The 16792-nt window shown below is 43.1% G+C and overlaps 1 protein-coding gene across 5 annotated transcripts; it reads left to right on the forward strand.

Annotated features, from left to right (window-relative positions):
- The first annotated feature begins 1862 nt into the window (after positions 1-1862).
- Positions 1863-11891, forward strand: pax8 (paired box 8). 5 transcript variants are annotated; one of them, XM_004538040.5, is made up of 12 exons: positions 1863-2004; positions 3885-4038; positions 5691-5856; positions 5988-6185; positions 6388-6464; positions 6644-6769; positions 7575-7750; positions 7830-7950; positions 8182-8439; positions 8651-8752; positions 9904-9993; positions 10732-11891. In XM_004538040.5, exons 2-12 carry the CDS (start codon positions 4017-4019, stop codon positions 10800-10802), a joined length of 1407 nt encoding a protein of 468 aa, XP_004538097.1. In that variant the 5' UTR covers positions 1863-2004; positions 3885-4016; the 3' UTR covers positions 10803-11891. The 5 variants fall into 5 exon arrangements, with proteins under 5 accessions (XP_004538097.1, XP_012772244.1, XP_076742640.1 ...); XM_012916790.4 differs by having other exon boundaries at positions 5715-5856; XM_076886525.1 differs by lacking the exon at positions 8182-8439.
- Positions 11892-16792: the final 4901 nt, after the last annotated feature.

A 16792-nucleotide genomic window follows, 5' to 3' on the forward strand; every position in this document is an offset into this window, starting at 1 on the left:
CTCTCCTCTTACATCTTCCGTGCGAATTTATGTTTTTCAGTAATTTATGTTTTCAAATAAAACGCAAACCTTTTTGTGTTTTTATGCTTTTTAATGATATCTTACAGCCTCAACTCTGACATTCTCCAGCTGGGGAAAAATTAAGGTTAAGAAACTTTTGACATATTTAACAGTAACTTCTTCATGTCGGTCTTCCTGCGTTCGGAGAGGCCGGTGGATTTTGGGGCGTGTATGAATTTCGCCCCTTGGCAAATGGAGTCGTATAATTAAAGGCTATTTTAATTCAGAGTATGATCGCGATAGATACCAATCGTTGAGTTTTAATCCCTTGTTAAACTCTCGGTAACCTCTCTGTCCCTCTCTCCCTCTCTTCTCTGCCACCTCTCCCTTCAGGCACTTGTCATTTTCTCTGCGCTCCGATCACTTTACAGAGGACTGTTTCTGCTTCCAGCTAATACTACGATTCCTTTAATGTGCTGGCGTTTGTGTTTATTTTAAAACACTCGACCCTTTGTCCAGCAACGGCTCTGACCTGACCATGTGCAGTGGCAGAGCTTTTCAAAGACGACGAATGAACGATTTCCAGAGCGCAAAGTTGATTCTTTCTTTCTTTATTTCCCAGATCGTATTCTTTTAAGTCCATATGGCCGAGTAAAGCCACTTGAATTTGAGACAGACGACACGGTGCCATTGGTGTCTGTTATTAGAGGTGTTGTGTTTGTTTTACAGGCTCATGAGAACAACGTTTAACAGCGTCTTAAACTCACCGGGATCCTGACACCCTGCTGTCACATCACGCACACGCAGGGGCCTGCTGCAAGTACGGTGCAGAAAGTCAAACCAAGAACTACTTTTTTTTTCAACTACACAAAACCACTACGTGGACACACTGAAGCACGGATGCGTTCTTTACATAAAAGCTGGAAAAAGCTCAAATGCAAAAAAAAATCCTTTAGTGTCTTGCAGCTTATTTCAGAAGCCCCTCTGTCTCCTGTGTGAGCCAAAAACTTTTTATTTTTTCTCGTCATATTTAGTTGTTTTTTTGTTTTTATTCTAATGCTGTATGCAACCAGTAAAAGGTTTACCTTGTATCGTTTTTTAAAGACATGCAGGCTAATTTTTGTTGTTAAATATGAAGGAAGAGAGCAACATTTAAAAATAAGATATAGATGAAGTACAACAAAAATTATAGGACCAGAGGTTAATTTAATTTTCGTGTTTTTATTTATTATCTATTTATTTATTATTCGCGGAGTATTTTATTTTGGTAAAGACTAATTATTTGAATTGTTATTACTTTTATTTTTTGGTTAAACTATATTTATATAAATAACGTGATTCCTCATTGGTTGCGAAGATTAATTTGTTTCCCCCGATTTAATTTGGACATAAGAGTCTCTCCTGCTGACCTGAGAGTATTTTCCACCTTTCATTTTCTGCTCTTTGTTCAGTTAAAAAAAAAAAGTTTTGCAAAACATTTTTCAGTGGGACTCAGTGGGATCCTCCAGAGTCGCCTGTCAGGGAGGCATCGCAGCAAATCGTGTGGAAGTCGGGCCCGGTGTCACACGCCGGTTCACCATCTAATCAAAGCGGGCTGTCGCTGGAGGTGAATAGAAACAAGCCGCCTCCTGACAAGTGTTTCCGTACAGTCACTCAGGGGGTGTGATGCCATCAGAGCCCGCGGTCAGTCATCCTGTCCCACTTTTTCCCCTCTCCTCCTCAAAAAAACCCAAAAAACCCCAAAACCAACCCAAAACACACCTCCTCCATCCTCCTCGTCCAATGGCTGCAGTGCTCCATCCTCTGCGCAGCCCTGCTGGATAAAACCTGAGTCAGTGCCGACTGCGCACACACGACGCAACACAACGCAGCACAACAGCGGTCCATCCTCCTCCAACGCGGCTCGGACGCACACCACCAGAGATCGTTTGGATAATATCAGAATATTTGCTGTGGAACATTTTTTATGATTATTGCTGTTATTTCGAGCTCCTGCGTGGAAAGGTAAGCCCTCTTCTAAAGTGAACATGTTTTCTGTGTGATCTGTCATGTCTGAATGAGAACGTTAGACAATCCTGACAACACGGAGAGAAATCACCGGGCAAAATGCTGCGAGACAGAGCTCAGGGTTAAACGCTGTTTAACAAGACGTTATCTAAAGAATTTAATTAAAGTTGAAAAATGTGCGCAGAAAAAAACAAAGAGTGTGTCTGTTTTGTGTCTTTAAGTGACATAATTCGAGTGACCTTATAGGCACGGGTCCTCGCGCAAAAACAGATGAATAATTCTTATTAATTTTCCAAAGTGCATTGATTTCTTAAAATAAATAAATAAATAGTTCCTCCTAAAATAAAAAGCACCCCCATCACAGTCAATGATACATTCATTAACGCAAACTGTCTTGTTTTTATGCTAAATTTGGAATTGTGAGCAAAACAGCGAGGCCTTCAATTTCTGCTGGAAATCACGTTTTACACTGAACATTTATAACCGTCGTTAATACAAGCGATCGAAAACAGCGGGCAGCTTATTAAATTAATAATTACACAGTTTTAGCCATGATACATTCACGTCCAAACGTAAAAGTTAGCCCGCCGTGGATCATCTGTGTACCGGCTCTTTATTTGGCCTGATCGAAGTAAATTAAATAAAACACACTTGATTTAATTTTACATTAGAGTCATGTCATATTAGTTTAAATGCTTTTAAATTTTTCTTCACCAGCTACCTCCAATTTCCATTATTAATAATCATCTAGAAGTTCGATTATTTTTCAAGACTATCACACATGTTTCAGGTTTCAAAATATTACATATTTCTAATTGCTAACAAAAATAAGTCAAATAAAGTCAAATAAAGTAAGTACTTACCAAAAAAAAGTAGATAACTGTCATTGGATTGTTCAGCGAGATTAAAAGTGTGTTTCAGTTAATAATAAATGAATTAGTATCAGGTAAATTAGACCTGGGCATGCGCTGTATGGATTATTAGTACCTGCGATGTTAAAGTTATTGCAGGTAAACTGAACTGAATCAGGCCGTCCAGGTGTCCTGTCCGTCATTTAAAACTGCCTCCCAGCAGGTCATGACAACATTTTGAACATTTAGAGAAACCAGCAGCGGCTTTATTGACTTTTGATCCACTTCTGCTTACCTGCTTTTTTAGGACGGGCGTCATATCGTTTCTTTTTTTCTTTCTTCCCTCGTTACTCATAAATTACCACTTGATGTTTTTGCTCATTTTCGTGAGAATTTCCCAGAGCTGAAAAGTCCTTCAGTGTACAGCAGCTGAACAGATGAAGCCTGTAGACAAGACACACACACACACACACACACACACACACACACACACACACACACACACACACACACACACACACACACACACACACACACACACACACACACACACACAGCCAAAAACAATGGATCTAATCATTATACAGACCTGGGTGTCCTTAAACCGAGAAATGATAACACATTGTTATTTTTCATCTCTCTAGCTGGCCTCTCACTTTAACACATCCAACGTGAAGTCCTGTCATTTCAGCTCCATGTCTCGTAGAGACTGCTGCCATGATGTTTACCTCGGCTTTCATTCGGTACTGACTGAATATACATAAATGTATCGCTATAATAAACAAATCATCGCTATAATAAGACAAATCAAATACAGTCTTTATAATGCCATAAAGATTATGGCCTAAATCTCCTGCAGACTGTTCAATCATCACACCGTAGCCCACTAGCACAAGCAGGTGGGCCACAGGTAGACCTAACGGTGTGAGATGAACGCGCAGGGAGGAAACGTTTGTTTAGTAGGAGTTCAGAGGCCGCACAGATATGACCAGCAGCCAGTTTCACAAACACCTTGATGTCCTGCAGCTCGAAGTTGGTGGGAGAACACTCATGCCAGACCAGGCAGGGGTAGGAGTATAAACACACTTTAACCGGGTCGGCGTGGAGGAGGAGAGCGTCACGTTCAGCTGGTGGAGCAACAAGCACAAACTCAGGGATATGTCCAGTAACACCGGGAGAGGTAAATACTGAGATGTGTTCTTCTATGAAGACCGTGGATTATCTATCTATCTATCTATCTATCTATCTATCTATCTATCTATCTATCTATCTATCTATCTATCTATCTATCTATCTATCTATCTATCTATCTATCTATCTATCTATCTATCTATCTATCTATCTATCTATCTATCTATCTATCTATCTATCTATCTATCTATTAACCCATGCTTTGTTTTTCTGTGTGTGCGTGGTGTCAGTGCGCCGTGCGCGTTCACGCACTACCCCCCTGTCCGCCTCGGGGCCGCTCCGCTTTAATATCCTGCAGGTTGATGAAGCTTGGCAGGGAGATTTTTTTCCACACTCGGCTGGCAGCGTTAATAGAGGCTGCCCTCCCTCCATGCCTCGGCCTCGTCCGGCCGCTGTTTGATGTGGAAATGAAAGCTGGGGGGAAAAAGAGAAAAGGCTGAGAGAAACGAGCGACTCAATGGGGTTAAATTAAAAGCAATGGTGTTCTTGCAGAGTCACCACCGTGCAAGCCTTTAGAGAAGACATGGAGGATATGCCGGGGCGAAGCAGGGGAGCACTTTGTGCCTAATTTGTAGTAAATGCGCGCAGAAAATCAGCTTCATGTGCATTAAAAATGAAAAAAAAAATCACGTTATTGTAGAACACCAGTCACATTTCTGTAGTGTAAAAAATACATATACATATTTTTTATATGTGCCAGAGAACAGATATTAAACTTTAATAATTCATGTGAACAGATGCTTCTCAAAAACAGGCTGGAAACGCATAAAATAATAAAAACTGAGTATAGACAATCCGATTTTTTTCTTTTTTTTACTTGAACTTCACAGTTTAAAATGTTACCCCACCCCCACCCCCCTCCACCTCGCCCCTTCACTGAGTGACATGTTCTCCTGAAATGTAAAATAACATTAGTCACTGTCACTGAAGCCAACTGAGCCTCAAATTAGCGGCCTATAAATGGGAACTGTGAGGAGAAAAGCCTGAAGGTGTTATTTATAAGGAGGCGATTAGCCAGTGGGATCATCAAAGAACCATTAGTTTTTCCAGAATGCGCATTTCTGTTTGTTGCCAGTGTTAAACACAAAAGCAATTTCACACCCAAAATAACTGAAGTTTTGATCAATATCAGCTTTTTTCCTATTTATAAAACTTTTAAACACACAAAAAGCTTCCAGAAAAGACTGACGCTAACCACATCCAAGTATCAAAAGGTCTCACTAACCTCCACGACTCACTGTCATCTTGTTTATTATCTAAATCTAAAACATCAGTCTTGCTTTAGGGATAAATTCTGTTTACTTTAGATAAATTAAATATGCCCGGTTCTGCAAAATATAGCACTAATATGTAATCATTAGTATTTTTTTTATTTCTTTTAATTATTTTTATGTTATATTTTAAATAAAATATAAATAGATTAAAACACTGAGTAAAGTTCTGGTATGAATCTGTAAAATCTGTGTGTGTGAACTTTTAGATCATTTCTTTCCATGCAAACAGCTTTTATAGAGTTAACCTGGATAAATGATGTGTGAATCAGCAGGTGTGATTGAATCAACATGCATGTGTGCGTGTGTGCAGACAGGTGCACGTGAGTTCCATGACATTTATAAGTGTTCATCCCCCCTCCTCCCCCAGGTCATGGGGGTCTTAACCAACTAGGTGGAATGTTTGTTAATGGACGCCCGCTTCCGGAGGTGATCCGGCAACGCATTGTGGACATGGCCCATCAGGGGGTTCGGCCTTGTGACATCTCCCGGCAGCTTCGAGTCAGCCACGGCTGCGTCAGCAAGATCCTGGGACGGTGAGTCCTCAACTTCCTGTTAATTGTTCCTGTTAATGAGAGTCTCGAGAGCTGAGAGGTTGCTTAATCATCAGGAGCACTTTTATGTCCCGTCTAAACTTTCCACTTACAAAATCATCTTTCCCTTCCAGCTACTATGAAACAGGCAGCATCAAGCCCGGTGTGATTGGCGGCTCCAAGCCCAAAGTGGCCACTCCTAAGGTTGTGGAGAAGATCGCTGAGTACAAGAGGCAGAATCCCACCATGTTTGCCTGGGAAATCAGAGACCGGCTGCTGGCGGAGGGAGTGTGTGACAGTGATACAGTGCCCAGCGTGAGCTCCATTAACAGGTGCCAAACTGAATTATGAATGAAATCGTGTAAGCCGGGGTTCAGGTGGTTAAGCAGCATTTAGCTGTGACTGGCTGAGTTCGGCTGAGCTGAATGGCTGAGACTGAGTGTGCTGCCTTTGTGTGTGTGTGTGTGTGTGTGTGTGTGTGGTATAATTAGTGGGAATGCTTTAATCCATTAAAAATTGTTGTTTTTGTTCCAGAATAATCCGAACGAAGGTCCAGCAGCCGTTTAACCTTCCTCTGGATGGAAAAGGCCTGAGTCCAGGGCAAACTTTGAGTAAGTCTGCACCACTTATGAACACATGCACGACAACAAGGGATGCAGGAAAGGATTAGGATTAAATACATTGCTCTGCGAGATTAAACTCGGGCCTCTCGTCACATCAGCAGCAAAGAGCTGCGCAGTATCGTTGTCTCAGATCTGTCTTTGTTGTTCTCTCTTTCTCTCGCTCTCAGTCCCCAGTTCTGCGGTCACCCCTCCAGAATCCCCGCAGTCGGACTCTCTGGGTTCAACTTACTCCATCAGTGGCTTGCTGGGTATTCCTCAACCCAACGGCGAAGGCAAAAGGAGCCACGATGACAGTAAGAAATCAATCTAGCAAACAAAACACCGCAATCTGAAGCTTATTCATAAGAAAGACTGGGTTACTGCCCACTATCCTTAACAATACTGAGAAAACAAAGGCAAATATGGCTGGAAAAACTTGTTTCTAGGTCTTCTGCAGGCATGCACTCTAAAACTTTTAAAGATGAAAACAAGTATGGCTCTCCCAGCTGCTTTATTTAATCATTAATCTGACCTTGTTTCCTGTAAGAACACTTTCCTGTTGCAAGGGTAAAACAGGCCAAAAGTTGTCCCTCGAACGGAAATTCAGCTTTACTTTATTAAGGTTTGCAAGGTCCTGTGCACGACAGGGCACGCTTAACACCAATCACTGTGACACAGCAGCTTCTGTCCTGTTCTTCAGCATTTAGACAGATCTCAGTTTTTCCTCCAATAACTAAAAAGCTGACGTCTGTCAGGGACGCAGGCAATCAAGTCGTTGATATCAGTGTAATCATTTGTTAGCGGTGATTTATGGCCTGCTTTAGTTTTATTAATGTTGTGATTTCTAATAAATTCAAAGAAGTAGTAAGAGAGCGCAAACTTGGGATGGAGCTCTGAGGGACGCAGATGGCCACAAAGAACTACAAACCAGTTAATTAAGATTAGAGCCACTTAGGAACTGTGCCAAAGAGACAAGCTCTTTAGCTCTTTAGTTTTCAAATAATTGAAGGGGCCAAAATCTTCTCAGAGGACATTTAAAGACCTTCAGGATAAAATTACTGTTTGCCAGTTTAACACGAAGCTTTCCTCCTCCTCTATCCTCCTCGTTGCCTCTCACAGGTGATCAGGAGAGCTGTCGGCACAGCGTGGACTCTCAGGGCAGCGGAGGCATCCCGAGGAAACAGATGAGAGTGGAACACTTCCCCCCCGCCTCGCAACATCTGGACTGCGGCTTCGATCGTCATCACTATCCTCCGGATTCATTCGGATCAGCAGCAAACAGCAAAACCGAGCAGGTACCGACTGTTTGGACTGAAAAGCCTCATTTCATTTTTTTACTTGTACACTTGTAACAGCAGCCTTTATCATCCTCAGACTCTGTACCCGCTGTCCCTCATCAACGGTAGCCTAGACGAAGCCAAGACCAGCCTCTCATCATCCAGCTCTGCCATTGGACGAAATCTGTCGGCACACCAGAGCTACACCATGGTGACTGGTGAGACTCTTAATGCTGGATTATGCTCTTTAACCTCCATTAACCACAGGGCCCAGAACCCTCCACATGCTGCCGCTCACTCTTTGTTCAGTTTTGGCATTTCACACAGTTCTTTTAGTCCTGCGTGTTTTTTCTTTTTTCACTTCCACCCATGTTCACCATTTGTTTTTGCTTTGTTTTGTTTTTTTATTTCCTTACCCACGCGCTGCACACTGGCTCTCGCCACCTCAGAGCCCGTACAGACCCTGCCACTTTGTCTAAAACAGGAAATGTCCCCAGAAGTGACCAGCACAACCCCCTCCCCAAACATGGCAGCCTGTAACCTGGCTTTTGTGGAGCTGCACGCGCTGCAGAAACCCATTTCTGTCAGCGGCAGCAGCTGCAGTGGCAGCAGCAGCAGCAGTTCCAACCATTTCCCCAACGCCTTCAACTCATTCTCCCATCATGCACCAGTGTATGGGCAATTCAGCAGTCAGTCTGTCATCTCAGGTAACGCAGCCATCCATCTCATCTCTGTTTACTTTTTGCTCATTCGTTTATTTTTCGGCATTTGAATGCTGCAGAAAGTTAAATGATAAACTGATCCTATCGTTTCAGCTTCAATTCAGTCTTTGCATCTTACACGTTTGTCCAGCACAAAACACCAATCTAAACATCCACCTCGGTGTTAAAGATGTGCGGCTTTTTTGTGTGCTTTCAGGGCGCGACATGGTGAGCTCCACCCTCCCTGGCTACCCACCTCACATCCCCTCCCCTGCTCAGACGGGATACTCTTCCTCTGCAATCACGGGAATGGTAGCAGGTAAGGAGCTGACCCGAAGGAATACGTTTTTGTTTTAAAAATGGAAAAATGGAAAGACAAGTAGAAAGAAAGAGAGAGAAAGAGGAGGAAGGAAAGGAAACAGAAAGAAGGAGCAGGGCAGGATGGCGGCTTGTAGATTAACCAGGAGACGGGCTGAGTTAATGAGTAGTCTTGCCAGGGTGAACGAGCGCAGGGGTGCACGTGAGCCCGATGGGGAGGGGTACAGGGAACTGGCTGGGGTTCCACCCTGCTGCCCACACCCCCTCACCCAGACACCTCTTACCACACATCGCCATGGGAACCAGGGGGCCCAGGAGGGAGATGCAATGGTTGTGGGTGGATGGGGCGTAAAGCTGGGAAGAGTAGAAGGTTTTTTTGTTGTTGTTTTTTACAGGGTGTGTGTGTGTGTGTGTGTGTGTGTGTGTGTGTGTGTGTGTGTGTGTGTGTGTGTGTCAAGATGCCTGCATGTGAGCATAGAGAGAGAGAGAGAGTGTGTATGTGCATGTATGTGTGCGATCTGCCTTTTTTTTTTTTTATTTGAAGTCTGCCCTCCGAAGCGCGAAATGAGAGGGTCTGATTTATTATTTTTTCTGGTGGGCTCGCTGTGAGGAAGCGTTGATACACAATTACCGAGTAGGGGGGGGGGGGCAGAAAAGGAGGAGGAGGTGGGGAGCTCAGGGATTCATTCCAGCCAACATAATTACCAATTAGATATTGGAATGTTTAAAAAAAAAAAAGAAGAAGAAGAAGAAAAGAAAAATGAAAGAAAGAGGAGTTGCCAGACAGGAAGTGCAGGATGGAGAGAGGAGGAGGACATTTCAGAGGGCAGAGGCTGAACGATGGAAGGGGCCTAAGCGCTGGAGAAAGAGGGCGTAAAGGCTAGCTGTGTGCACGCACCACTGGGCCGAGGGATTTTACCCTCAGCCATCCACCTGCACCACAGATTAATGGTTTACAGGCCGCACTAACTGTCGGTGAATTATGAGCTAAGGCTGAACAGATGCTGGCACTCAGACAAACAACCTGCCGAGCTCCTTGCAATGCTCCAGCTTTGCATTTTAATAAAAAACGTCTCCTCGCGTGTTTCAGCTCGGAGCGTTTGGACTGTTTGCTCAACTTTATTTTTAAAATGTTCTTTTCCTTCTCTGCAGCAGGTGCAGACTACTCGGGTCAGTCCTACAGCCACTCGCCCTACACCTCGTACAGCGAAGCCTGGAGGTTCACCAACTCCAGCTTGCTGGGTGAGTAACTGAGCACACGTAAGCCCAACCCCGTGCATATTTGTTACTAAGGCGGCGAACGTGTCCCCTGCGGAGCTTCTCCAGAATTCACAAACGGTTTACGAGAATTTTCTCTCTGACCTTATGATTCAGAAACATTTCACTCTGACTAGAATTTAATAGACGGCCTACCAGGAAGTGGCGCGCGTGACACCTAATGCACTTTTTGACCCCCCTACCTTTCTTTAACATATTCATTTATCTTGGTAAAAATTTTGCTGTATTAAAAGCCACATCTGGGCTGCAGACAAAACAATATAACATCAGACAACTGGTAAAACAACTTTTCATTAACTAATGAGCAAAAAGTCATCTAAACCTTTAACATTTCCATTTCTCGACACTGAAATGTACAGTAGCTTGAAATGTATTCATTTTTACCTCAAAGACAGCAGTGTATGCAGTATTGTTGTATTGTTACTGCAGTTTTGTGGAGTGCAGGCAGGCATCTTGTAGTCTAATTGCTGGAGAAACTCGCTTTGTATTCTCATCTCATCACCAAATTTTATTAATTGACAGAGAGGTGGAGGTTTGATGGCTGATTTTCTGCTTGAAACATACCCCAGCATCACTCATGCTTTTAGGGTTTCCGGGTCCCTCATTACGTGCAGGTCGCGATGGGCCTTCAGCCTCAAAACACTCAGAGCCAAAGCTGTGACCACCAGCATCATCCAGCTCCATCTGTGTCTCCCCCCGCAGGCTCGCCCTATTACTACAGCTCGGCCTCCCGCACGGGCCCGCCATCTGCAGCCGCCTACGACCACCTCTAGTCCTCGCTGCTCGCCTCAGTCCTGATGGGCCTCCACGCCACGGTAAAGACTGGAGACCTTACCATCAGCTGATCTGATGTGGACCGAGACACGCAGCTCTAAACTGGAAGTGAACTCGAGACTTCTACTGATGACCCAGCAACACATTTTTTCTCTCCTTCTCGTCCTCTCATGGTCATCCTAAGCCTGCTCCTGTATTTATTTGCAGTCACAGACAGCGTTTCCCAGGGTAGCTGTGACTCATGCACGTTTACACATTGCTAACCACGACCTCCTCCAGGGCTTGTTTCCACAGACTCCATGGGAGCATATTTTCAGTATGAATCCATTCAGCGCTGTTTTGGCCAAAGACTGTTTTCTTTCTTCTTCTTTTCTTTTCCTGGCACATCTGCAACTTGACTCCACTGATCCAGTGAATAAGGGATATGCAACTTCTTTGTACTGAACTATGCCTGCTTTGTTTACAACCTTTATTTGTTTTTCTTTGTTTTTAAGAAGAGGGGAAAGAACTGAATCCTATCCTATCACCACAAATCAATTTCTATTCTCAATCTACTTGTATGCTTGCCTGCAAATTCAGTTTGTGATTATTATTATTTTATTTTTTGTTACTGTAAATTCTGATTTTACTGTTGGGGGGGAAAAAAATCACAGTTACAGAAGAAAAGCCTCCATACGCCCCTCAAAGACAATTACATATCTGTCCAGCAATATGTACATAATGTAAATGAAGAATTACTTTATGGGGGAAGTGATGCAGTTTCACTAAGAGGGGAGGGGGTGATGATGATTTGGCCACTAAAAACCAACAAGGCTTGAAATACGTTTGTTTTTGCTTCAGTTAAATTGAGTTTGTTGTCATGCTGATGTTCTGATGTTTGGTAAAAACTGTGACTATTTTTTCTTATACTGTTATTAATATTATTGCAGATGTACATAATGAATTTCTAAAGAATTATTTTAATTAAAGCATGACAAATTTATGTGCTTTTTCCCTGTTTGCTTTCTCAATTCTCCAGAGCTCAATATAGCAGGGAAATTGTGATACGTTAAATCGGTTATTATTATTATTATTATTATTATTATTATTATTATTATTATTATTATTGGTGACGTCATCGTTGACGCTATTTCGGTGAGCTGACCCCCCCTCCCCCCCAAAAAACAACAACAACAGAAAAAAAAACCTGAAATGCTTTTTTTTTTTTTTCTACTCAGCATTTTTTAAAGGACACAGTCAATGATCCCGAAAAACACGCGCATCTGTCTAATTTCTTTTTTTATTTTCTGCATCATGTACTTTTATTTGCAATTATTTCTTTCCTCATTATAGAGCCGCCGTAACGAGGCCACGGTTCGGCGGTGCCGCGGCCCACCTGGTGCCACCACCACCTCCACCTACCGCGAGATTAATGGCGAGAGGTCGGGACGATTTTTTCCTTTTTAAAAAAAATACATTTCTTTTTAAATTTTTTGATAATTTAGAAAAAACAAAACAAAAACACAATATAAAAAATAATGAGACCGATAAAATAAATACATTTTCATTTTATTATTATTATGAAAATAAATGCGATAATAATGGGTTTTTTTAATCTAACTTTTTTTTGTTGTTGTTTTATTTGTAACTTAATATCAGAGTATTTATTTGAAACCTGCACTTGAACCTGATTGAACTCCTGTGTTGGATCTTCTGAGCTGCTCTTTACTCTCATTAGACCACCGCGATCGCTGTAGTCGTTTTTTAGTTCACGAACTTCTGCACAGTTCATGGCCTAATTCATCTTTAAAGAAACCCTCAAGTCTAATTATGTAACTCCTCAATCAGACTGCATGAAGGGTTTTCTCTGAGACAATCACCTGAAGTCCTCAGTCAGAGGATCTGCTGATGAAGATCAGCCCTGACACGTTTCTGTTTACAGTATGCGCTCCTCTTTCTTTTTCTTTCCCCCCTCAAGTCTTCCATCTCCTCACATTTCACCATTTCCTGACTCACTCCTTTACACCCCCTGCTTCCTCTCGCTCCTCCAGCCAAACCACTGTAGACACACACACACGCGCACACACACACACACACGCACACACACACACACACACTGCTCTGTAAACTTTAAACAACACCAGAATTTCATCCCATTGTTGTCCAAGTGGCCTGGTCCACCCCAGACAGCCCATCAACCACCCAGACGCTCATTGGTTGCAAGTCCCTTGCTCAAGCATGCAGAGACATGATACACATCCATATACGCTCGTTCGCGTTCATGTGCCTCGCTGGAATGAGGAAAATCTTTTAAGTGAAACCCTTTTTTTCAGCTTCTCCAGCCAGCTGAGGACCAGCCAGAGAAATAACAGCAGCGAGCGTTAAACATTAACAGTCCTGCTGCCAAAAAACCCCACACATTACAACTGCTCCACAGACGACACAACAGAAATAACTCCTCTCTGTCTCTCCCCGGGCCTATTAGTGAGGAGGTTTCGGGCCACAGTGCTTCTGGTAATGAGCCCGGCAGCACAATACGGGCACCGGGCCGGAACAGCTGAGGGCAGACAAAGCTGGCAGGATGGGGCGACAGGGACTTACTACATTTAACAGAGAAACCGTACTAACACTGTGCCCCTGAGTGTGTGTGTGCGAGAGACGGACAGACAGAGTGAGAGTGTGTGCTTGTGTGATATAACATTGTGTGTGGCGGTGAAGGCATGTGTCCCATTATCATTACTGGGACAAAGTGAAAGGCAGAATGGAGGGGGGCCCGGCAGAAATTGCTGCCAAAAAGGCAACAGAGGAGTGTGTGGCAATCAGTGGAATGACGGGCTGGGGTTGTCCTGCTCCAGTCATCTGGAAAGTTCTCCACTTATCTCTGGGCCCGAGATACTGGCCCACCAATTCAGCCTGACGAATACGTATAATGTAGGCTGGCAGAGTTTGTCCACCCAAATGAGCTGCAGGACACGCCGCTGTTTTTAACTGTGAATGGCAGCGCTGCCAGGCGGGCCCCGCCCGGGTCAACCTCTTTGTGACCCTTGATTAGACCCAGATTGTGTGAGTGAACCCATTACCTTATCACTAATTACTCTGAATGATTATTCTGAACTTCTCCTTCTTTAACAGAGCTAAAGGGGCAGAAGTGTGTTACAGGGAAATGTGCAACCCCATGGATGCATTTAAGAGAAGAACATGTGACGAGAAAATGATGAGTACGAGTGTGATGACGTTGGCAGCTGTAGTGTTGGTTCTGTGCAGCTCTGTGATACAGCAACTACTTCCCACAGTAGGGTAGCGTAAAGGCTAATGGAAGTGAGATTCATCGTACAGGTATTTAGCCTGTTTACTCAGTCCAGACCACTATCCAGCAATCTTATGTGCCAATATAACAGGAACCACAGCGGTGGTTTGGGAGGACTTATTGAACATTTAGCTGTGTTGTATGAAATGTATGATCTGCCTCAGTTCATATATTTCCATAGATTTCACAGGCTGACTCTCTAACTGTTACCCATGCAGAAGCAGGGAAACATCACACGCCATGTCAGAAGCTTATTGCACTCGTCACTGTGTGTCTCTGAATGAATGAACTGAGGTTGTTAAACTCACCTTTTCTATATAATCACCGGTGAAGTTGATCAGAAAATGTCCAACCAGTCTGCTGCTGCACTGCAATGGCTGACTGATACCACGGGTGTGGTGAAGGCTCTCCACTGACGTTGCATTGAAAAAAAAACCCAGTATCATGTGGATGCTATACTTGTGCCTTCTTGTTGTTATTTCCACTACTACTGATAAACTAATTATTATTATCCAGCATTTCTGAGCCCTCGCTATTCAAAACCCCAATACCAGCGATAACATTGACGGGACAAAGAAGGTAACAGAGCTTCTAAGTGTACATTTTGTAGACAGCAGCTTGGTTTCATTTGTGGGGAGGGAGAGGAGGTTTTTTTCTACGGCCAGCTTTGAGGATCAATATCATGGGGTAGTTTCAATAATAAAACTAATTTCATGTTCATGATGTCGTGATTTTCTTTTCAGTCCAATCCTTGCACCTGACCATTTTCAGAGGAATGTTTTTATTAATATCATCATTGTTTTGTTAAGCCACTTAACACTCAAACAAGCATAAAAAGTTCTTAACTTAAGGGATGAACCTGTGCAGTGTGTACACATAACAGAGCAACAGACAATAGCAAGTAACCCATTTTAAATTGTATCTGCCTGTTGCACAAACACATCATTTGTTCCCATTTAATTGTTTTATGCATCAACAAGGTGATTCGCAAAGAGCTATTAGCTGAAAACTTGGTATATCTATGTATAGTGTGCAGCGTGGAGGACAAAAGAAGAAGCAGCCGTTCTGAAAAACTATCCACAGCAGTATTAACAGTATCTAAAAATGATCTCCTTAAGAAGCAGGCTGAGGTATGCCATATTAGACAAAAACTGCCCATATGGAAGAGATATATATAAATCTTATAAAGTTTGTATCTGTCTTGTGTGAAACTTGTATGAAAAGCACACAAGAGTGAAAACAGATATAAGATCCCTTGAAAAATTATATAAATGAAACTTGTATGTTTTGGATACTTACTAAAACAATGTATGAAAGTAATGAGAAAGTGGCCACTTTCATGAGTAAATCATATAAGTTATTACTATTTCTTTTCCATGTGGGTGGACTGAAAATCAGTGGCAACAGGTCTGGTGGAGTAATAAAACCATCAGATTTTGATCTGCTATGCGATACCATTTGGAAAGGCTCTGATTGGCAACAGCTTTGTTGTTCAGCCTGATAATGATGAAAGCATACCTGGAACACTGTCAGCCATGGATTGGCCTCCCCAAAGCCCAGACCGCAACATTATTGAAGCAGTGTGGGATCAATTTGACCGAGAACAGATCAAAAGGCTGCCAGCATCCATTACACGTATTTCAATAACTTGCTGCACGCATTTCCCATGTTCCTCAAAAAAAAAAAAAAGAAAAAAAAAGAAAGAAGGAGTGGCTCAAGATTTTTGCACAGTACTGTATATTGTGGTTATGACCTTTATCTAGTTCAAGGTGGAGGACCAAACCACCTACTGCAATCATCATCTAAATTTCACTGTAAGTCAATTTGCTCTCATAGGCCCGAAAAGAGGCCTCAGAACACCTGAGCAGACTTCAAATGATATCACCTCTCTCAAATTTCAAGAAGTTATCTAATCTCCTCCATCTTTAACTCTAATGCAGCTGGAACAAATGTGCCAGTCAAACAGAGCAAAGTGGCCAAACAGAGGCTGTTTCTGTGTCGGAGCAGGTAGAGGGAGGAAACACAGGTGCCCTGTGTCATACCGGCCTATTAAACAACACTCAGACCCCGAAGGCAGGAAGCTACTATTGACCAGGAGACATCAAGAAAAACGCACCTTTCAAAGCACACACACACATGCAGCACTATACACACACGACGGAGGTGGATAAAATCTTCCAGGTATCAGGTCCTGCCCCGAGGGAGAGGACTGACCTGCAGAGGCCAGTGCAGTCAAACACCCGGCCGACAAACACCTCATTCAACGTCACACAGACATGCTGATTGTGCTGATTTATCCTCCACCCGCACACAGAAGATCAAAGATTACCAAGCAAAGGAAGAACACAAATATTCCTAGAACTGCTTCGAAAACTTATTCTTGTACGGGCTAAAAGATGAAACGAGATAAAGAAGTTAAACATTCCCGATCCGCTCTGCGTGCCGCATTGACCCTCTGTTTGTCCTGCATCTAAAAAAACCACAGTCTGCGCCTGAGGAGTACTGTCAGACTCTTGAGTGTGTGTGTGTGTGTGTGTGTGTGTGTGTGTGTGGGTGGACGATGAAGGGTAAAAAGAGGTCATGCATTAAAATGCCCTCAAGCAAGGCACTTGGCTTAACTCTTTTCAACAAGAGAGGCTCCTTTGCTGCTAAAAGGAAAAGGAGCTCTACTTCTTTGGACTGGGTCTGATTGGCAAATAAAAT

Source organism: Maylandia zebra, linkage group LG7 (assembly GCF_041146795.1).
Source record: "Maylandia zebra isolate NMK-2024a linkage group LG7, Mzebra_GT3a, whole genome shotgun sequence".
NCBI lineage: Eukaryota > Metazoa > Chordata > Actinopteri > Cichliformes > Cichlidae > Maylandia > Maylandia zebra.